General features: G+C 39.9%; 1 protein-coding gene across 4 annotated transcripts in view; it reads left to right on the forward strand.

Moving 5' to 3' along the window:
- The window catches only part of rtn1a (reticulon 1a), a 226,021-nt gene that overhangs the window by 186,959 nt on the left and 16,059 nt on the right, over positions 1-23,003 (forward strand). For all 4 annotated transcript variants that reach the window (XM_068038825.1, XM_068038827.1, XM_068038828.1 and 1 more), the window contains 2 exons: positions 13,224-13,431; positions 20,086-20,224. In XM_068038825.1, coding sequence (XP_067894926.1) covers positions 13,224-13,431; positions 20,086-20,224 — 347 coding nt within the window. The remainder of the gene's footprint in view (positions 1-13,223; positions 13,432-20,085; positions 20,225-23,003) is intronic.

The following is a 23,003-nucleotide window of genomic DNA, read 5'->3' on the forward strand; positions in this document are numbered from 1 at the left end:
AGAAGTGACACCGCACTGGTTGAGCAAAACATTATAAATGACATATATCTGTTTTTTCCCTCAAAAAAAAAAATGAGAGCAGTCTCTCTGTCTGGCACCAATCTCATAAATAAGTCCAAAAAGAACTCTTTGACAACATTGTTCCTGTTGAGAGGTTCTCTACTTGTGGGGGGGGGGGGGGCGGTGTTATTGATGTTGTGGTTCGACAGGCATTTGTGAAGCTCTTACTTTAACTTCAGAGTTGCCTGCCTGTTGTAGTTAAGCAACCTTTATTTCCAGGAGCCTGGTTTAACAAATTTTTCTTTTTGATGCACAGGATTATTGTTGAGTACCATGTATCATATCTACTGCACTGTTGTAAGGAAGCAGTGTTTGGTGAATTAAAAAGCCTTTTTGCACATTTTGTGCAGTACTTCCGATTATTTGACTATCCTACAGGTTAGTAGATTCCACATCCAACAGATGACTGAATGCATACTTACAATTGATAATTAGGTAGTGGAACAAATTTTAATTGGGTTTTATTAGATGAGCTCTCAGCATCGGGATGAACAATATAATTAGAAAGTAATGTTTAAATACATGTTCCTTTGTTCAGATATGGATTTCAGCAAAGTTTAAATAAAGCACCATATCGATGCTTTTAATTTCAAACTTGTTTATTAACTGTTTAAAATTAGGGTGAGACACCAGATAGAGTTCAAATGTCTCTAAGCTTATTTGTCATATTTGTATAGCAGTCTAAGCTATTAGCAAACACCATCTTGTTTGATGGGGGAGGGAATGGTAACAGGGAGTACAAACACCAGTGTTTCTTTGCAGACATGTTATGAAAAGCAGCCTTAAAAATGCAAAAGGACGGTTACAGAATCAAACTTTAGGAAAATGTGTTGCTCAGGTCGGGCATGTGTTACTGAAGTTCTATTATTCTTTGCCTGAAATGTGTTACTATCATCGTAACTTTAAAAGAGACCAAGTAAACTGCTGCTTTCTTCAGCATGCATATATTTTGCTTTTTTCCCTATATGTCCTCAATTCTAAATTAATTATTTTTAAGCTAACTTAATTAGCTTTCCCAGTGCCATGCATTGTTTCCTTTCTTAGGGGGCAGAAAAGCAACTTCCTCCTGGATCTCCGCCAGTGCCATTTATGACTGCTGAGAGATGCAAAGGATGGCCTGAAACAGCTTCTATTTGAAGAAAATATATATTCGTGTGCAGCGTGTCTGTAATGGCAGGGAGAATATGAGAAATTTGCTGGGTGAATGGTGTAAGCTTCATTTTGGTTACACTGCTTAGTTGATGGCACTAATTGAATGTGGTACAGGTCCTATTGCAGGACTGAGCGCATACTATAGGCAGTAATAAGAGAGTGCTGCACTGTAGAAGATATTCTCCTCTGGAGGAGTTGCCCAAATCCTGTTTTCCTGTTCTACTACTACAGGTGCACATTAGAAGTCCTCTGTCACTATTTAAAGAACCACAGGAAGTTCTCCTGGTGCCCTGGCTGACACTGCTTCCAATAACCAGCACCACTAAAACAGATTAACTGCTGTTTTTGAGATCTCATTATGCAGAAAATGGTTGCCATTTAAAGTAGATGCTGCAATTCAAAATAATTGATTGTACTTGAAATTACTTTGAGGTATTTAAGATATGCAATAATTAAGGTGATATTTTATCTTTAAAATGTTTTAAAACAGTTCTTTAAAATAGAAATGGAAAAGCTAGTTGCCATTATAATCTCAAATACTTATTTTTAACAAAGAAACATTGTGCTTTACACAAGGGTTGTTAGTGCTGTGGAATAGAACACTTGTTATACCCTGCCTCAGCATCAAACATGTTAACAAGGTATTACTGGCTTGAGTGTGGCCAAGCTTAATTTACATACAACTCTTAAAGCTGACAGGGAGAGGAGACTCTCATTCCATTAGCCTGGGTTTCTAGGTCCCACAAGTAACCATAGAAAAATTACAGCACAGAAGGAGGCCATTCAGCCTCGTATCCGTGCCTGCCGAGAAAACTAGCCGCCCAATCTAATCCCACTTTCCGGTACCTGGTCCATAGCCTTGCCAGTTACAGTACTTCGGGTGCATGTCCAGGTATCTTTTAAAAGAATTGAGGGTTTCTGCCCCCACCATCATTCCTGGCGGTGAATTCCAGACACCCATCACCCTCTGGGTGACAAAGTTTTTCCTCTTGTTCCCTCTAATCCCTCTACCAATCACCTTAAATCTGTGCCCCCTGGTAATTGACCTCTCCGCTAGGGGAAGCAGCTTCTTCCTGTCTACGCTATCTAGGCCCCTCATGATTTTGTACACCTCTATTAAGCCACCCCTCAGCCTCCTCTTTTCTAAGCAAAACATCCCTAGCCTATCCAATTTTTACTCATAGCTGCAACTTTCGAGCCCTGGCAACATTCTTGTAAATCTCCTCTGTATTCTCTCCAGAGCAGTTATGTCCTTTTTGTAATGGTGACCAGAACTGTTGCAATACTCCAGCTGTGGCCTAACCAGCGTTTTATACAGTTCCAGCATTACATCCCTGCTTTTGAATTCTATACCTCGGCCAATAAAGGAAAGCATTCCATATGCCTTCTTCACTTTATCTATCTGTCCTGCCACCTTCAGGGACCTGTGGACATGCACTCCAAGGTCTCTCACTTCTTCTACTCCTCTCAGTATCCTCCTGTTTATTGTGTATTCCCTCACTTTATTTGCCCTCCCCAAATGCATTATCTCACACTTAACTGGATTGAATTCATTTGCCACTTTTCCACCCACTCAACCAAACCATTGATATCTTTTTGGAGTCTACGGCTATCCTCTTCACTATCAACTACACGGCCAATTTTTGTGTCCTCAGCAAATATCCCAATTATGCCTCCCACATTTAAGTCCAAATCATTAAATATATACCACAAACATTAAGGGACTCAGCACTGATCCCTGTGGAATGCCACTGGGAACAGCTTTCTAGTCACAAAAACATCCATCGACTACTACCCTTTGTTTCCTGGCCCTGAGCCAATTCTGGATTCAACCTGCCACATTCCTCTGTATCCCATGGGCTTTCATTTTCCTGACCAGTCTGCATGTGGGACCTGGTCAAATGCCTTACTAAAATCCATGTAGACCACATCCACTGCACTTCCCTCATCAATCCTTCTTGTTACTTCCTCATAAAAACTCAATCAAGTTAGTAAGACATGACCTTCCCTTAACAAATCCATGCTGACGATCCCTGACTAATCCGTGCCTTTCTAAGTGGCAGTTTATCCTGTCCCTCAGAATAGATTCTAACAATTTGGGGTGGCACAGTGGCGCAGTGGTTAGCACCGCAGCCTCACAGTTCCAGCAACCCGGGTTCAGTTCTGGGTACTGCCAGTGCGGAGTTTGCAAGTTCTCCCTGTGTCTGCGTGGGTTTCCACCAGGTCCTCCGGTTTCCTCCCACAGCCAAAGACTTGCAGGTTGATAGGTAAATTGGCCGTTGTAAATTGCCCCTAATGTAGTTAGCTGGTAAGAGAATGGTGGGGATGTGGTAGAGAATATGGGGTTAATGTAGGATTAGTATAAATGGGTGGTTGTTGGTCGGCACAGACTCGGTGTTGTTTCAGTGCTGTATCGCTAAATAAATAATAAATAAATTTACCCATCACTGAGGCCAGACTGACCAGCCTATAATTATTTGGCCTATCCCTCGCACCCTTTTTAAACAATGGTACAACTTTCGCAGACCTCCAATCATCTGGTATCTCTCCTGTATCTAGTGAGGATTTGAAGATGATCCTCAGTGCATCTGCTATTTTTTCCCTAGCTTCCTTTAACAACCTGGGAAGCCATCCATCTGGCCCTGGCGATTTATCCACTTTCAAGGATGTCAGACCCTCTAGTACTTCCTGTCTCATTATGCTTATCGTATCTCACACTCTTCCTCTTTAACTACAATGTCTACATCAACCCTCTCCTTGTGAAGACAGAGGCAAAAAACTCATTAAGAACCATTCCCACATCTTCTGCATCCACGCATAGGTTCCCTTGTACATCTTTGATAGGCCCTACCTTTTCCTTAGTTATCCCCTTGCTCTTAATGTACTGATAAGAGGGTATGATGCTGTTAACCACTGTCCCACCCAATACTCTGTCATTAAGCTAGTTATTTAACTATCCCTTAGCAGATCCTTTTATCGTAAATATATAAGAGATGCTTGTAAATACAGGAAATGCTCTCTGGTAATTCTATTGGTAATTCTAAACCTAATGATTCCTTGGTTAAGTTAAATATTTATGTGGCAATAGTAGTTAAACAGTTCGGTTTGTATGAAATATTAAATGTGGTGTAGCAGGTGGCATTTCTTTCCCAGATGGACCGCAGACCTCCAAGGAGGCACAATTGAAATATCTTTACTCTTGTGAAGGTGAAGAAAAGTTATGTAAAAATGCAAAAATAAAAAATATCTAAACAGGCTGCCAAAAACCACTTTCTTGATAATTGAGTTCAAACTTTGTGCAAGACAGCTGTTGGATCTAAAAATATTTATTCATAGTCTTAAAGTACAGAAAGAGACCACTTGTCCCATTGTGTCTATACTGGCACTTTGAAAGAGCTATCCAATTAAACCCACTTCCCTGCTCTTTCCTCACAGTCCTGTAAAGTTTTCCTTAAATCTGGTAATGGATTGATGTGGAGGGTGGCTTTGAAGATGTATGCTATGCTAATTGTTTGTATAATTACTGGAATCTAAATATCAAAGACAAACTGGATAAAGATATTAGTTACAATGTACAGGTTTATTGTAAATACCTTGAGGTAATGTTCGCAAAGTTAATTCAGACTGAATGAATTTGAAGTAAGCAACAGAAGTCTTGCATGGGCAAGCACCATAGATTTATATAGGAATAATAGCCACAGTAATACCTGTCACCCCTTTCGCCTTCTCTTCCCCAGGTCGACAGGTGCAGCATATCAGGTACACTTCAGTCAAGCTGCCACATGCTTAAACTTGGTGGGCTGAGTTATTAGCATGACAAGGCTACAGTCCTGGTGCACTGGGAATTAGGGCGAGGGAATACATCTGTAGCTGAAGTCCTAAGAAATTTTGGCACCCTTTGGCTGAGAGTAAATTGAGGCAGAAGAGTCAAGATCACCCTCTCCCATCTCATTTTTATGGGTATGAGTTTATTTCAGGCGCAGTGCTCATTTGCGCCAACTTGTGGAAGACTTCGAAATGCTGATGCAGCATCAGGGCCATGGAGACCGCTCTCTCCCCCTTTTCCTTTCCATAGCACGTATGAAATGAACATTTCCCAGGTACTACAGTGAGGAATGGCGGGTGGGATCGGTTAGCTCAATTGGCTAGACACCTAGGACTGAATTTTACACCGCCTCAGCGGGTTGGATGGCGGTGTGGGGGCGGCGTAAAATTGAGTGGGAGGCTTTCCTGCCCTGCTCCCGCCTCTGGCCAACTTTATGGCGGTCAAGCGGTGTGGGGGGGGGGTGGTGGAAATGGGCCGCCGCCTGAGGCCAATCAAGGCCCTTAAGGGCCCTCGCCCGCCTCCACGGGTATTTTACAGGGTGCCCGATTGAGGGCCGTCCCCACCTCCCAACCCACCCCTGGGACCCAAGACTCCCCCCTCCCCTCAAACGACTACCCTTGCCTCGCTGGCACGACCGATCACCCCCCCCACCCCCCTTCACCGGCGAGGCAAGCCCAAGTTACCTGCATTCCTGGCTCCATGTCATTGACTGGGCTGCAGTCCCAGATGGAAGTCCCGCCTCAGGACAATTAAAGCCCGGGGCCCTGTAAAATGCGGGTCCGATTCCCGGGCTAGGCAGAAGCGGGTTCACCACCGACTTTTATGTCAGTGGCGAAGTCCCGTCCGCCTAAGGTAAAATCCAGCCCCTAGAGTGTGATGCAGAAAGATGCCAACAGCACATGTTCAATCCCCATACCAGCTGTGGTAGTTCATGGAGGCCTGCCTCCTCGCCATGCCCCACAGTTGAGGAGTGGTGCCCCTCAAGCTATACATTACCAACTGTCTCTCTCTAATGGAGACAGATGCCTATGGTCCTTTGAGACTACAGCTAGAACAACAGCAGTGAGGAATATTGGGGCCACAGTCTCAGAGTAGTAGGATTTAGGTTGGCAGCTGAGATTTCTCTCAAAATGAATTTCCTTTCAGGGTGGCAAGAAGAGACTTTCCTTGTGTAATAAGAGTTGGTAACATAGTAGAAGGGAGTGTCCAATCATTATAGTCAACAGGGAACGCTCCTTTGTTTTAATTTAGTAAGGTTGTTGCCTGTTGCCTTACTAGGTGGGTGATCTTACATGGGGAAGAAAACATAAACAAAATGGAGCATAAAATAAACATGCATTATGTCGATTTGACACTCATAGCTGAAGTTTAAGGTTTCTATGAAAGTATTTAAGTTCAGCAAATGCCAAGCATAGAATGCGAGAAGGGTATCTTTATAATATAGTTTTATCTGAATAGGCATATATCTACAGATATTTATAAAGGAGTCAACCCTATAGAATATGTTTAAAGAAAGCTGCTTGCTGGTAGTGATCTAGTTTCATCCACCAGTCCAAGTATCTTAACAATTGCTAGATTTGGGGAAGAATCTTCTAAGTATCACCAGAAATGATGATAGAATGGTTGTGAGTTGATACAATTGGAAACAATGGCAAATGGTACAAAGGGAACAAAAGACCTCTTCACTAAGTCTGTACTGTACCCAGAAAAATCACAGCCTCAACACCAAGTCCTAATAATCGGTCCTAATTCCCAATAGTATGGATATTCCAATGCAGGATGTCTTTGAGATATCTGTGAGATTTGATTAACAGCCCAACCTTTATTAAATATATGGATTGGTTAGGTAGCTTAGATTTATTTAATAAGATAATTTGGGTGTTGACTGTTGAGAACAGAACCAAATAGGTCCCATGGTTGCTGAAAGGTATGTTTCTATACTCTAAGCTAAATTGTGGTTGTACTTTCATGACATTCTTGAATTAATTATGATTTAAATATTGGACCTCCTGTAAATGAAACAGATGGTGGTTCACTTGTCACATTTCTCTAAGAACAGGTGTAGATATTGTAAAAAAATATATAGATTAAAAAAACTTTTTTTAAAGCTTTTTCCCTGAAAAATGAAAAAGCAGGAATATTTGCAAAAAGAAAATAAATACCACTATAAAGTCTGTGTTAGCATAAATTTATTTGGTGTCAAAGTGACATAATTCAATATCCAACTATCTTGCTGCATGAAGGATGGAGCATTCACTGTGTACTTTAAGCAACTTTATTAAGAAGAGTCAAAGTATTTTATTGCATTATATAATCTGACAGGAAACAATAAATCATAGTGGTACTCACAGGCACGTTCATTATGTAATTCTTATGACTTTCTCACCTTTGCTCTGAGCAATAAATATATATTTTTGTAGCAGCTGTAGATATATTCAAAATGTTCCTTAAATTGCATTTCATCAGTGGACTATTCTAATTTTTATTTTAGTTTAGTATATGCAGGAGATTCGGTTTTAGAATGGAATAGTTGGGATAAACCAGTAGTAGTAAAATGAGCAGTAAAAACTGCAACAAGAATTTTTACAATGATGATTAATGTTTGATACTAGATGCATTAACAACTGGAGTAGGACAACTGAATTTTCTGCTTCTTCAAATTTAATAATACAATTATTTTAGAAGTACAACCACTGTGGTAGAACATTGCATATATTTGACCAAGAGTATGGCAGAATTGAAATGTTACAATGTGGTGCAGAATTTTGTCATACTATTTCTCTTCCTCATTTACCATCTCAAGTTTTCTGTCCTCTCCTGAATAGTTTGACCTTCCAGGGTACTGTCATGGGTCAATATGCCTTTTTTTTCCAAACTCCTGTTACGAGTTCCAAAATAAAATGTCTGTTTGCTAATCATCATGATGTCCATTTAGTTAAAAGAAAATAGTTAACCAAGCAACTAGAGTAGATTAGTTGCTGACAAAATACAACAGCCAGTATTGGATATGTTTTTTATAAAAGGGAATTGGAAGGATTGTAGATAATTGTCGTAACAATGGCAGATTTTCTTTCGTTATATTATGGTCCTTTGAGAGATTTATCAGGACAAATTACTTATAAGGATAAAGATATGGCAATGAGCTAGATAGATTTGCATCAGTTATCACTTTTGAAGGCTCTGCTTTGGTCCCAGGAGTTCAGACCTAAATTGCTTTAATAGAACTTACTGCTACATTTCAGCTGTTTAAATCTGATAGGACAGTGGGCCCAATTCAATTTCTCCAGAGTGCTAAAAGAAATGGAGAATGTTGTATTTGAACTACAGGCTCGTGGATTCAGTGAAGTTGATGTCTCTGGTAGGTAAGCTGTTGGAAAGCGTTATGTGGGAAGTGATTTATGATCAGATAGAGATAGAGATCATAGTTATTAGGGCAGCCCAGTATGGGTATGGAAAATGTAATTCCTACCTTGCTGACCTGATTAAGATCTTTGAGAAAGTGACCAGCAGCGTAGACAATGGTACTCTTGTTGATGCTGTATACCTTGGTTTCCAGAAAGCATTTGATAAAGTACCATGTAGAAAGCTATTGGATAAGATTAGATCATTGGGATAATTGGGCAGTTATGCTGAATAGGTAATTTGTACAGATATTGTACGCAGAGGATTGTTATTAATGAGAGGCAATCTGAACGGGGCATGGTTGAGTGGAGCTTCATAAGACTCCATGTTTGGGCTGTTTGCTGTTTAGTCCTTTCACCTAATGATTTAGATTAGGACATAAATTGAACCATTCTTAAATTCACAGGTGGCACAATTATGTTCAAAGATTACTAATTTAAACAAAGTCAACAGCTTGTAGAGTAATCTGAACAAATTACGGGAATTGGCCCATTTGTGCCAGATGCCTTTTAATACTGTTACAATCAAGGCGGGAGGAGTGTTATTTTTAAACAGAAAGCTCAAGTAACAAACTCCATCTGGTGACACTTTTTTTAAAAAGTCCAGCATCTATGGAATCAGTCCTCCAAAGGAATCCAATTTTAAAACTATTTAAAATATTTTTTAAAAGGAAGCATTTTCATAACAATACAAACAACAAAGCATTATCATTTTGGAGTTATACCATGTAAGAGTGCCCATTAAGGGTAATGGATCAAGAAAACTATCTTGGGGTAATTGTTCCCTTCTCAATAGCAAGGGACAAGTGAGGTGGCCAAAGGGAAAATAACCAAGGTTCTTAGTAGTATAGCTAGTCAAAAAGAGTTTAATACAAAAATCAATATATGTAGAGTGTACAAGGCCTTAGCGCGTCCACACTCTGGTCCCTGCACCGTCCTTCAGATGAGACATTAAACCAAGTCCCTATCTGCCCTGTCAGGTCATTGTAAAAGATCCCATTGCACTATTCAAGAAAGAGCAGAGGATTTTCCCCAGTGTCCTGGCCAATATTTGTCCCTCATCCAACATGACATAAACAGATGATCTGGTCATTATCTCATTGCTGTCGTGGGACCTTGTTCTCTGCAAATTGGCTGCCATATTTCCTACATTACAACAGGGACTACACTTCAAAAGTATTTGATTGGTTTTGGAATGTCCTGAGGTCATGAAAGATGCCATATAACTGAAAGTTCTCTCTCTCTCACTCACACATATAATGAGGGTATCAATAATCTGGAGAAGGTGCTGAATAATACCTAATTTAATTGCTCTTAGTTATGAGGATAGGCTCCAAAAGTTTATTTTAGGGAGGGAAATGTTTTAAAGGGAATATTGCTGAAATTTTTATCAGATCATAATATCTCAATATGTACATTTGGCACTTTTGAGGCAGGGACATTTCAAAATCTTTGACTCAGTAACATGTATCAGATTAACCCAGACTGATTCAATTCTGTTTGTAATGCTCATAGTTCAATTTGATATTCATCCGTAATATATTACAATTATTTTTTCTTTCCTTTCCTTCGCCCATTAATTTTAATTCTGAGCCTCTGAATTTAAGCATGTACTGATTAACCTAATTTTCCCTCAGCATTATATTTTAAGATGGATCCACAATTAATTGTTCTGTGTAAAGTATAGTAGCATTTTGTCTACAGATTTTATTCAATAACACGATGCAGTAAAGTTCTTAGAATAATTTTCCTTTGATTCATTTGTTACAGTAATTATTTTGGCAGCCACAACTTCCCCAGATCTCTTAGAGCATCGGCCACCTCTTAGAAAGATTGGCAATGTATGTATCTGCTGTGATTTGCTAGTTGGTGAGCCTATGATCAATGATATTTGTAGTAGCAAATACAGCTATTGATTCAGAAATAAAAACAAGAAATGCTGGAACCACTCAGCAGGTTTGGCAGCATCTGTGGAAAGAGATTCATTTGTATTGATTCAGATCCTGATTAATCCATATGGTTTTATTGCAGTTTCTTTTTTTGTTTGGAATGTGTGTCTATGGCTTGACCAATGAAGTAATGTGCACATCAGTTGCAATGCCAGAGTTTCTAACCTATTCACCTGCTCTCTGGACAAAGAATAGATATGTAGGGGCCAGCAACCTTAACGAAAGAAAGACTGCAGATACTTGGAGAAAAGGAATAGATTGCTGCGGGTGATTTTGTAACCCTAGCAATAGCTGTATATATAAAATGTTTTCTCTTAAGTGAATTAAGAAATTATGATTTTACAAGATATTATTGTACTATTTAATGAATGCTGAATTATGCTGTGAAGGGAGTAAAAGCAGAAAATGTAACAAATTCACAGCAGTGAATGTTAGTAGAAAAGATAGGTTGTACCATTTTTGGTGTCTTTCTTCATCATAACTAAAGACCAGCAGGCATTTAGTAAGATTGCATGAAAAAAAGAAGTGGATGGGGGGGGTGGGGGGTGGGGAGGGCGGGGTGAAAGACGTGGGAGATGAGCACATATGCCATTCATAGGGAGAAAGTTAGTGGTTTAAAATGCCTAATAGAAGACTGATAGATGTTTTTTGATGTTATGAAGAAATTGTCCAACAAAACCAAACAAAATCTTATAAGAGTTTCACTTCTTGCCATTTTTATTTGCAATTCCTTTTGTTTTCGATACTATACCTACAAATGATGACCATCACAGGCCTCCAGGATCATTCAAGCTCAAGTATCAGGGGCTCGAAAGTGAAAGCCTGAGATCCCAAGTGATGCTAGACCATATGTAATGTACCTTATCTTGGACTTTAATTAATTTCCTGAGAAAAGATACTGCGACCTCCCTTCCTTCTCTCATCCCTCTGTTGATTTCTTTCTAGTTTATTAGGTTCATCAGGAAATATTCTCTAATATTTCTCTCTTTCATTATTCCAAACTAAATTTCAGAAAGATCATTTAATGTTACATTATTCAGTTCTGAACATTTCCATTCTACAACATCACACTTCTAGCAGCTCAGGATCTATCACGCCAAGTTTAATGACCTGTTTATATGTATATTATTCATGCCTCACAATTTAAAAACCTGGACCATGCGGGGTCTTAATCAAGATTTCTCCATGAAAATGAATTTGTATTTGTCTCATTATTGAATTTCAAAATCATTCTGAATCTTCTTAAATGCAGCAACTTTCTTTAAAAGGTAAGGGTATGTAAAACTGCACAATATTCTAAATGTGGTCTTAATTAATGAGTTATAGTGGGTTAAAATAACTTAGTTTGACTTACCAAATGCCCTGAAGAAACATCTTATTACCCTTCTTGATAGCAATGTCATGTTGATTGGACTATCAACGCATAATCAATAATGGCACCCAAATATTATTTATTTTCTACATTTCCTAATGAGCACCAGTGCAACGTTTATATTCTCTATTTAAAAGCTACCTGCCTTTCCTTAGACCATGTGATCAATTGGTCCATATCCTTTGAAGGCGATCAAGGGGGAGATGGTGGCCCAGGCCTATGACCCACCAGGTGGGTCATAGGTTCAATGGCAGCTGGTGGAATTTAAATTCAATTGATTAAAAAAAATTCAATTAATAAAAGAAATCTGGAATTGAAAGTTAGTCTGAGTAATGAAACTAACATTGGTTGTTGTAAAAACCCATCTGGTTCACTAATGTCCTTTAGGGAAGGAAATCTGCTGTTCTTACCTGGTGTGGCCTATATCTGACTCCAGACCCCAACAATGTGATTAACTCTTAACTGCCCTCTGAAATGGCCTAGTAAGCCACTCAGTTGTCAAAGGCCGTTAGGGTTGGGCAACAAATACTAGCCTTGCCAGTGACACCCACATCCCATGGAAGAATTTTAAAGAATCAAGTTGCTTTCCACTCCTTACATATGTATATTGCAAAATTTTTTAATACCCAATAACAAGGGAGTGAACCTTGGATCTAGAACAGCTGCCTATGAGACTGTACAACTGGCTGTTGCCTTCATTGTCAGCTTTTTATTGATAAAATAGTCTTCAATCTGCTTCGCTAATTACTATTAGTTCAGTGATCTTCCTCACATGTAGAACTTTATCAAATGCCATCTGAAGTAGTGCTGCTTCTCTTTTTAAGTACTTGCTAATCATTTCTTTTTTAGTGTTGGTCTACTTAAAGAAGGCATTTATTTTCCTGTCAAGTACTGAATTGCGGTACAGTATTGGGATTTGAATTGCACTTACTCTTAATATGAGTAGTAAAATCACTAGTTTCATCATTAGGGTTATTTCTGTTTGCAAACACGGTTAAAATGTCATGTAAGGATCGTTTCATGTTGGTCCTTTTTATTGGTCCATTTTGTGCAAACAGTTTATGTACTTTCATAAGACATGATTTAATATTCAGTACACACTTTGTTCACAGTCATTATGGTCCTTTAAAGGATTCTCACTTCTAAAAAGAGCTGCATTGCAATTTTGTAAAAAGAAAACATCAACTTTCCAAAGTTTTTCTTAATTTTAAGCTCCTTGTTTTTTCACAGGTATAATTTGTAGTGTGGACAGTAAAATGTTGTATTGTCTAGTGATCTTTTCTTCATGCATTGAGTGAAATCTACTGCTTGGAAAAGAAGATAAACAAATCAGGCAAATTGGGCATGCAGAGAACTTTATCCACATCTCCATTTTGTTTTATATTCCAGGAGAAATATGATTATTCACATTAATTGATCCAGATGAAGCAGATTTATCTGATTCCCTTTTCCTTCCTCCACAGTTATTGACCTGCTCTACTGGCATGACATCAAGCAGACAGGGATTGTCTTTGGAAGTTTGCTTCTCCTGTTATTTTCACTGACCCAATTCAGCGTTGTGAGTGTCATAGCCTACCTGGCACTCGCTGCACTCTCAGCTACAATCAGCTTCAGAATTTATAAATCAGTGTTACAGGCTGTGCAGAAGACTGATGAAGGACATCCTTTTAAGTAAGTGCTCAGTCCCCTCTTTTTCCCCTCAATAATGTAACCTGTAATCCTTTTGATGTGTCAAATGATAACATTCCCTTTAGGACTCTCAAATTTTAGATCTGAAACTTAACAGGATATTAACATTAGGGCAGTCATAATAAAATGATACTTGCATATCTATAAAGTCTTTAACGTAAAAGAGTTTCATGCAATATAATTAATTTCTAAAGAACAGTAACTGCTGTGTAGTGAAACACAGCAGCCATTTTTCATGAGCAGCATCTTACAAGCAACCACTAATTGAATGCTGACCTAAACTATTTTACATCATTTTGACTGAGGGTGATAGGACACCCAGAGGAGACCTGCCTATACCACTGGACTGGACAGACAGAACCTCGGTTTTATATCTCAGCTGAAGGACTGCAGTTTTAACAATGCAGCATTCCTTGATTTGTCATTCCAGATTATGCACTCAAGCAATCTTCAAATTTCACTTAACAACTTACTTACAGTTTTATTTTGGCTTGTAATTTGCTGATGCTTCGTCATAGTCCAGCAGTATGAAAGATATTGAGATGATTAAGACTACATGGAACACTATATCCCTAGTTCCGTTTGTTAACATAGAAATATAGAAATATAGAAAGATTTATGGCATATATGGTCCATCATGTCCATGAAAAAGAGCTATCCAGTCTAATCCCACCTTCCAACTCTTGGTCTGTAGCCGTTTAGGTTACAGCAGCTCAAATGCACATGCAAACGTTTTAAAATGTGATAAGTGTTTCTGCCTCCACCACTCTTTCATGCAGTGAGTTTTAGGACCTCACCGCCTCTGAAAAAATGACTCCTCAACTCCCCTCTAATCTTTCCACTAATTACTTTAAATCTATGCCCTCTGATTATTGACCTCTCTGCTAATGGATGTAGGTCCTTCCTTTCCACTCTATCTAGTCCCCTCATAATTATATACACCTCAATTAAATTTCCCCTCAACCTCCTCTATTCCAAAGAAAATAAATACTGCCTTATCCAGTCTTTCCTCATAGCTAAAATTCTCCATTCCTGGCAGCATCCTTGTAAATACCTTAGTATCCTCTCTAGTGCAATCACATCCTTCCTATAATTTGGTGGCCAGAACTGTATGCAGTACTCAAGCTGCAGTCTAACTAGTGTTTTATACAGTTCTAGCATAACCTCCCTGCTCTTATACTCTAGACCTCGCCCAATAAAGGAAAGTATTCCATATGCCTCCTTGACCACTTTATCTGCCTGTCCTGCTACCTTCAGAGATCTGTGAGCGTACACTTCAAGGTCCCTCTGTTCCTCTACACTTTTAGGAATCCTGCCATTTATTGTGTATTCCCTTGCCTTGTTTATCCTCCCAAGTGCATTACCTCACTTCTTTGGATTGAATTCCATTTGCCACTTTTCTGTTCACCTGACCAGTCCATTGCTTGCTTCCTCAGTCTGCAGCTTTCTTCCTCATATTAACTACCTTTAATTTTACTTTTGGGAAGGTGAGATGTTCCATATTATTCTGCTCTTAGAAGTTCATTCTATGGTTATTCAGCTCTGTCTTGCCTGAGTCGGAAGGTTGTGGGTTCGAATCCCGCTCTGGGACTTGAGCACAAAAAATTAAGGCCGACACTCCAGTGCAGTACTGAGGGAGTGCTGCACTCTTGGAGGTGCCGTCTTTCAGATGAGATGTTAAACTGAGGTCCCATCGGCCCTCTCAGGTGGATGTTAAATATCCCATAACACTATTTTGAAGAAGAGCAGGGGAGTTATCCCTGATGTTCTGACCAATATTTATCCCTCAACCAATATCACAATAACAGATTATCAGGTCATTATCACATTACTGTTTGTGGGAGCTTGCTGCATGCAAATTGCCTGCCACATATCCTACATTACAACAGTGACTACACTTTAAAAGTACTTCATTGGCTTTAAAGCACTTCAGGACACCCTGTGGTTGTGAAAGGTACTATATAAATGCAAATCGGCATCATCTTCATATAGGACAAGACGTGATTGGGTAAATTGTACACAATCTTTGGAAGAGGCTGCAACAGGAGAGAATTTTTTTATTTGCTATGCCATGTGTGAATACACTGGGCGTGATTTTCAATTGATAGCTATCTGTTTTATACTGAAAATTGGGTGCTAGGCCTCTGAATCGTGGGTGAGGTATAAAGGTTTATAAAGGTGTAAAAGCATAAATGTGTATAAACAGTGGAAATTCATGGAATTTGTGTCCGAAAGTTACTACGATGTGATACTCTTTACTGTACTGAAAGCCTGATCTTGGCAAAACTGAAAAGAAAGAACAATAAACAGGATCAATACGTTTAGTTGGCTGAACGGAATGCAGCAACAACCACTTGTATTTATAAAGTGCCTTTAACAAAATAAAACATCCAAGGTGCTACACGGGTATTATAAAACAAAATATGACATGAAGCCACATATTGGGGCAGATGACCAAATGCTTGATCAAAGAGCAATTGGATATACAGCACAGAAAGAGGCCATTTGGCCCAACCAGTCCATACTGGCATTTATGCTCCATTCAAGCCTCCTCCCATCTTTCCTCATCTGAATCCATCATCGTAACCCTCTTTTTCCTTCTCCTTCGTATGCTTGCCTAGTGTCCTCTTGAATATATCTGTTCGCTTCAACCACTCCCTGTGGTAGTGAGTTCTGCATTCTCACAAATCATTTGGTAAAGACATTTCTTCTGAGTTCCCCATTGAATTTGTTGATGACTATCTTATATTGATGGCCTCTAGTTATGCTCTTCACAAGTGGAAATATTCTCTCTGTATCCATTCTAGCAAAACCTTTCATAATTTTCAAGACCTCTATTAGGTTGGCCTTCTTTTCAAGAGAAAAGAGACACAACTTCTTCATCCTTTCCTGATATGTATACCCACGCATTTCTGATACCATCCTTGTAAATCCTCTCTGCATCCTCTCCAGTCTCTCTATATCGTTTTTACAATATGGCAACCAGAACTGCACGCAGTACTCTAAGTGTGGTCTAACTAAGGTTCGATACAGGTTTAGCATAATTTCCCTTCTTTTCAATTCTGTCCCCTAGAAATAAAGCCTAGAACTTGGTTTGCTTTTTTATGCCTTGATAACCTGTAGCACAATTGGTGCATTTGTACTCTGAGTCCCCTTTGTTCCTCCAGCTCACATAGACTCACACCTTCCAAAATATTAGGGACCTCCCTATTCTTCCTACCAAAATGGACTACCTCACAGTTATCTGTTGAACTTTATTGCCAATTATTTACCCATTCTGCAAGTTTATTAATGTCCTCTTGTAATTTGTTGCAGTCGTCCTCAGTATTGACTATTTCCGCTCCAATTTGGTGTCATCTGCAAATTTGGAAAATGGTGTTTCTGATTCCAAAGTGCAAATTGTTAATGTAAATTGTGAACAGAAGTGGTCTAGCACTGATACTTGTGGAACGTCACTTCCTACTTTCTGACTCTTTAAATAAATACCCTTTATTCCCACTCTCTGTTTTCTGTCTTGAAGCCAGCTAGCAATCTGTTCTGTTACTTATTCCCTTGCTCTGCATTCTCTGATCTTATTCATTAGCCCATTGTGGGATACCTTATCCAAGGCCTTTTGAAAATCCAGATAAATTGTATCTACTGCATTATCATTAGCTACTCTCTGAAACCTCCTCAAAAACTCAAAAAGATTGGTCAAGCCAGAATTTCCCTTTTGAAATCCATGCTGACTATTAATTTTATTTTTCTTTTCTCTCTATTCTTCTATTCTTTATTAGGAATCCCATTATTTTTCTTACCATCAGTGTTAAGTTCACTGGTCTATAATTCCCTGGGCATGTTCGGTCCCCCTTCTTAAATGTAGGTATTACGTTAGCTATCCACCAGTCCTCTGGCACTGCACCTTTTCGAACAAATTATTAAATATGTGTAGTAATGCCTCTGCTAGCTCTTCCTAGATTCTTTTGAAGTGCGTGGATGTTTGAGTTTGATTAGTTTACTCAGTACATCCCCTTTTTTTATTTTAAATGCACTTATCTCATTAATCATCACATCATTCAATGTCATGTCTACCTGTTCTATCTCCCTAGTAAGTACTGAAGCAAAATCATTATTTGATATTTCTGTCATCTCTATTATTTACAGTGGTATTATCCTGCCTATCCTTAATGGCCCTATTCCCATCCCAGCCTTCCTTTTTTTATTGATTTGCCTGTAAAATATTTTATTATTTTGTTTTTGTTCCTTGATAATTTAATTTCATAGTTTCTCTTTGCCTTCCTAATTATTTTTATGACTTCTCTCCTAATCTCTCCATGTTCTCTTTTATCATGCACTCCTCTGTTATCTATGTACTTTAATGTATGCCCAAGGGTCAGCATTGTATCCGTACATTGACATCAGTGTCCGTGTAAAAAAAATTTCAGGTCCGTGACTGGTAATTTCAGGGATGAGAAATTTCCTATTAGCTTCTTCAGACAGGCTTTAAAAAATCGCAACCCAGTTTCGCAGCTGGGAGCAGAAAAAACAGTTTCTGAACTTCGCACAGATTCTTGTTTTTCCAGCAGGTTCCAATTTTCTTTTTAAAAGCCCGACAAAAACTCAGAATCTGATCAGAAACTGCTGTTCCCACTCCCAGTAACAGTTGAAGAGAGAGGGAGGGGAGAGAGAGAGGGGAGGTGGGAGAAGGTGGGGAGAGAGAGCGAGAGCAGAGAGGGGGAGGGGGGAGAAGGGAGGGAGGAGAGAGGTGGAGGGGGAGAAGAGAGAGAGGGGGGGGAGAGGGGTGAGAAATGGACACAGAGAGGGGATAGGGATTCACAGAGAGAAAAAGAGAGTGAGAGGGGAGAGAAAGAGACATCTATCTGGATTCTCTGCATTGCTACATAAAGTGTGCAGGCGGACATTGACTACTTGTGCAAGCAAAAACAGTGCCAGGTATCTCACTAAATAGGGAGAAATATGTTTTAAATCAGACTGTTTTGATGGCATTAGGTTGAATATACACTCTATACGCAAATTAATTGTCCCCATGTCCGTGGCTGAGTCAATAATTTTGTCAAATGTCCGTGATGCAACATGTTCATGCCTATCCCTATGTCTGCCTCTTTCCTAACTCTCAATTGTTCCCTTATGTCATAATTCATCCATGGAGTCTCACAAATGTTTAGTTTGTTCTTTCCTTTTAGTGGAATGTATTTTTCCTGCACTCTGCTGAGCACCGTTTTAAATGCTTCCCATTGTTGTTCTACGTCATTGTTTGCCAATATTGTTGCTCATTTTATTTTCCTAAATTCTATTCTCAGCCCCTCAAAATCAGCTTTTCTCCAATCTATTAACCTGGTTTTCGTCATACTTATGTCCTTCTCTATTATCATCTTAAAGCATATCACTACCCCCTACTATTACTTCTCTTATCTGCTCTGGTTCATTCCCCATTTCTAGATCCAATAGCAAATCTTCCCTTGTTGGGCTTTTACATATTGGGTTAGAAAAATGTTCACATTGTAGGAATTAATTCCCTTATCCCTTTAGCTTTTAACAAGCATGCTAAACAAGGAAAGCAAGGCAGAGAGGTTAAGGGGGGAATTAAGAGCTTAGGACCCAGGCTACCAATGGTGGAGCAATTTAAATCAGGGATGCACAGGAGGCCACTATTCGATGAGTGCCGATATCTCAGAGAGTTATGGGGCAGCAATAAGGAGAGATGAAACTATGGAGGGATTTGAAAACAAGAATGAGAATTTTGAAATTGAGGTTTTGCTTAACCAGCAGCCAATGTAAATCAGCAAGCACTGAGGTAATGGATGAACGGGACTTGGTGTGAGTAAGGACAGGGGCAGCAGAGTTTTGGATGGTGTCAGGTTTACGTACAGTAGAACATGGGAGGCTGGCCAAGAGTGTGTTAGAACAGTCAAGTCTGGAGGTAACAAAGCATGGATGAGGGTTTCAGCAGCAGGTGAGCTGAGACAGGGTCGGAGTTGGCGGTGTTACGCAGGTGGGAAATAGGTGTTCTTAGTGTTGAGGCAGATATGAGGTTAGAAGGTCCTCTGAGGGTCAAATATGGCAGCAAGGTTGTGAACAATCTGGTTTAGCCTCAGACAGTTGCCAGGAAGAGGGATGGAGTCAGTGGCTAGGGAACAGAGTTTGTGCCACTGAAACCTGGGAGATCAGATTGTTGCCTCACCGTTTCGTTTGGGAACAAGTCTGCTGTTACTAGGTTGCATGCAGAAGAGAGGAAGGAGAAAACAAAAATGATGTAAAATAAGTACTTTTGCTGATTAGTACTAGAAGAAATAATATTGCTGTTACTACTTTAATGTAAAATTAGATGAAGCATAATTTTTTGATTTAACATGTTTTTACTCTACCTCACCTTAATATCATTTGCGTATCGTACTTAAATACTGATTTAATTTATGTAACAATATGAATGGTCATGTGATAATACAGGATATTGCAGCTTTGATGAGTTACAAAATGGAGTAGATCATGTTGATAATGGGATTTAAAGGGGCTAATTATGAGAAGAGGTTGTATAAACATGGCTTGTATTCCCTTGAGTCTTCTGGCCAAGCACCTCAACCCCTGTCAAAGTTTGTTGTTTTTTAATGTTTAAATTAATATTCTTTGTATTTGCAGAGCTTACTTGGATTTGGACGCTACCCTCTCTGAAGAGCAGATTCAAAAGTATGCTGATTCTGCACTGGTGTATGTAAACAGTACTGTCAAAGAGCTACGACGACTGTTTCTTGTGCAGGACCTTGTGGATTCACTGAAAGTAAGAGCATTCAAGTTATTTCATTTAATGGATTAATTGAGAAGGGCTATTAATTGAATTTTCCTTCAGGTTTTAGTCTGTTAAGAAGCTTAATGCTGCCTTCCTTTGCTGTCATGAAGAATCACCTGCAGTGGCTTGTCTTGTCGCTGCCACACCGTTACCCCTGCTGTCCCCCAATACCTGTTGTATTGCCTTCTCAAGTGTAAAGTCAAGACTGAACCAAAGGCTGAACATTTTACATAATCTAGTCACAAAACATTTTATTGTGCAGTGCACCATATTTCCAATGCTCTGCTAAAGTACATAAGATTATGATGAAACTGTCTACAGATTCCACTTCTTGTTAACTGCATGTTGTATCTCTACTCACCACAAACTGCCTGTCAAATCTATTCATAATTGTTTTGTAGTCCTGTTTCTCTCTTTCAGTCAGTTTAAATGAACAGGGAATGTTTTCTGCTGCTTCCCCAATCAGTGAGCAGATCTCAATTTCCGTGTCCTTTTCATATAACTAGTAACGTTTTTGTACGGTTCTAATTTTTGAATAAATTTAATTGACTCTCAGGTTATTATCCAAAGTACTGAATTGAAATGTTGCCATTTTTCATGCTGTCTATTTCTGTTGCCCTCTCTGAACCGGAAGTAGGCTTCACAGTTAGGCTCCAGTTTTATCTGTCTATGATTCGTGCCCACCACTAAAGATCCACTTTCCACAAGCCTATGAAATGAGAAATGACCTTACACTTCAACAACAACAACAACTTATATTTATAATAGTGCTTTAACGTAATAAAACATCCCAAGGCACTTCACAGGAGCATTATAAAACGAAGTTTGACCCCGAGCCACAAAAGGAGATATTTGCTCAGTTGATCGAAAGCTTAGTCAAAAGGGTAGGTTTTAAGGACTGTCGAAAAGGAGAAAGCAAGATGGAGAGGCGGAGAGATGGAATGAGGGTATTCCACAGCTTGGGGCCTAGACAACTGAAGGCACGACCACCAACGGTGGAGGGATTAAAATCAGGGCTGCACAAGAGGCCAGAATTAGAGGAGTGCAGATATCTAGGAGGATTGTGGGGCTGGAGGAGATTACAGAGATAGGGAGGGTGAGGCCATGGAGGGATTTGACAAAAAGGATGAGAGTTTTAAAATCTAGGTGTTGCTTGATTGGGAGCCAATTATGGTGATCAAGCACAGGGTTGATAGGGGGACGAGACATGGTGTGAGTTAAGACATGGGCAGCAGAATTTGGATGACCTCAAGTTTACAGAGGGTAGAATGTGGGAGACCAGCCAGGAGTGCGTTGGAATAGTCAAGTCTAGAGGTATTGAAGGCATGAATGAGGATTTCAGCAGTAGATGAGCTGAGACAGGGATGAAATTGGATGATTTTACAGAGGTGGAAATAGGCAGTCTTAGTATGACACGAATATGAGGACGGAAGCTCATTTTGGGGTCAAATGTGACACCAAGGTTGCGAACAGACTGGCTTAATCTGAGACAGTTGCCAGCAAGAGGGATGGAGTCAAAAGCTAGGGAACAGAATTTAGAGTGGGGACTGAAAATAATGGCTTCAGTCTTATCAATGTTTAATTGGATGAAATTTCTGCTCATCCAGTACTGGATGTCAGATAAGCAGTCTGATCATTTAGCAACAGTGGAGGAGTTGAAAGAAGTGGTGTTAAGTAGAGCTGAGTGTCATCAGCATACATGTGAAAACTAATGCTGTACTTTCAGATGATGTTGCCAAGGGGCAGCATGTAGAAATAGGAGGGGGCCAAGAATAGATCCACTGGGAGAGGTGAGCCCTGCTGAGGCAGCTCGGGGATTGAGAGGGCAGAGAGGTAAGTAAAAAAAATAAAAATCAGAGGGGCCATCCTCTGGATGGTCCACTGGGGCCATGGAGGTAGCCTTCCCCGCCTGTGGCCCCCTCTTTGTGGCATGGAATTCCAGCTCCACTGGCTTTCCCCCCCCCCCCCCACCCCGCCAACCACTGCCTCAGTGAAGCTGGCAGCCACCCCACATGGTGGTGGGCCGCTGCATCACTGGCAAAGTGACACTAATAGAGTCCTTAAATATTTCAATTGGCTACCCGCCGAATGGAGGTGGGCAGCTGCTCCGCATGGGATCCTACCACTGAGAAACCTGCTGGTGGCGGGGCTGCATCCAGGGAACCATCCCGACTCGGCTCCCTGCAATTTTCCTGGCATCTTCACCTCCCTGCCTGCCACCCTGGGGCCAAGAAAATATTCCCCAAAGTTTCAGGTCAATGACTTTTTGTCAGAACCAGTCTGATGAATGGTGGAATTTCCTGTGGGGTCATAATTGGAAAGTTACGGGCAAAATTCTTTTAAAGTTGTTGTAAAGAAACAGAAATCAGTGTATGCAAGTGGGACCTGATGGAAGTGTGAACTTACACCATATATTCCTTTTTTTAAGTATGAAAATTAAAGCTTCAAGCCATCATTAAGCACAGAATGTTTAAGAAGATGTGGCAGCATTTCAATTTTTAATATAACTTATACTGATGCCATAAAATACATCCAAAGAATCAGAAAATGCAGTGCAGGTATCAAGGAGGATAAATTAAAAAATTACACTCAAAATAGTAGTAGTGTTTCCTGTTGTGCTTAAAATTCTGAGCTTTATTTTACACCTGTTTTGAACCAACAAAATTGTGGAAAATTCACCAGACCAGGGCGGCACAGTGGCGCAGTGGTTAGCACCGCAGCCTCACAGCTCCAGGGACCCGGGTTCGATTCCGGGTACTGCCTGTGTGGA

The sequence above is a fragment of the Heterodontus francisci genome, chromosome 9 (assembly GCF_036365525.1).
Source record: "Heterodontus francisci isolate sHetFra1 chromosome 9, sHetFra1.hap1, whole genome shotgun sequence".
Taxonomy (NCBI): Eukaryota; Metazoa; Chordata; class Chondrichthyes; order Heterodontiformes; family Heterodontidae; genus Heterodontus; species Heterodontus francisci.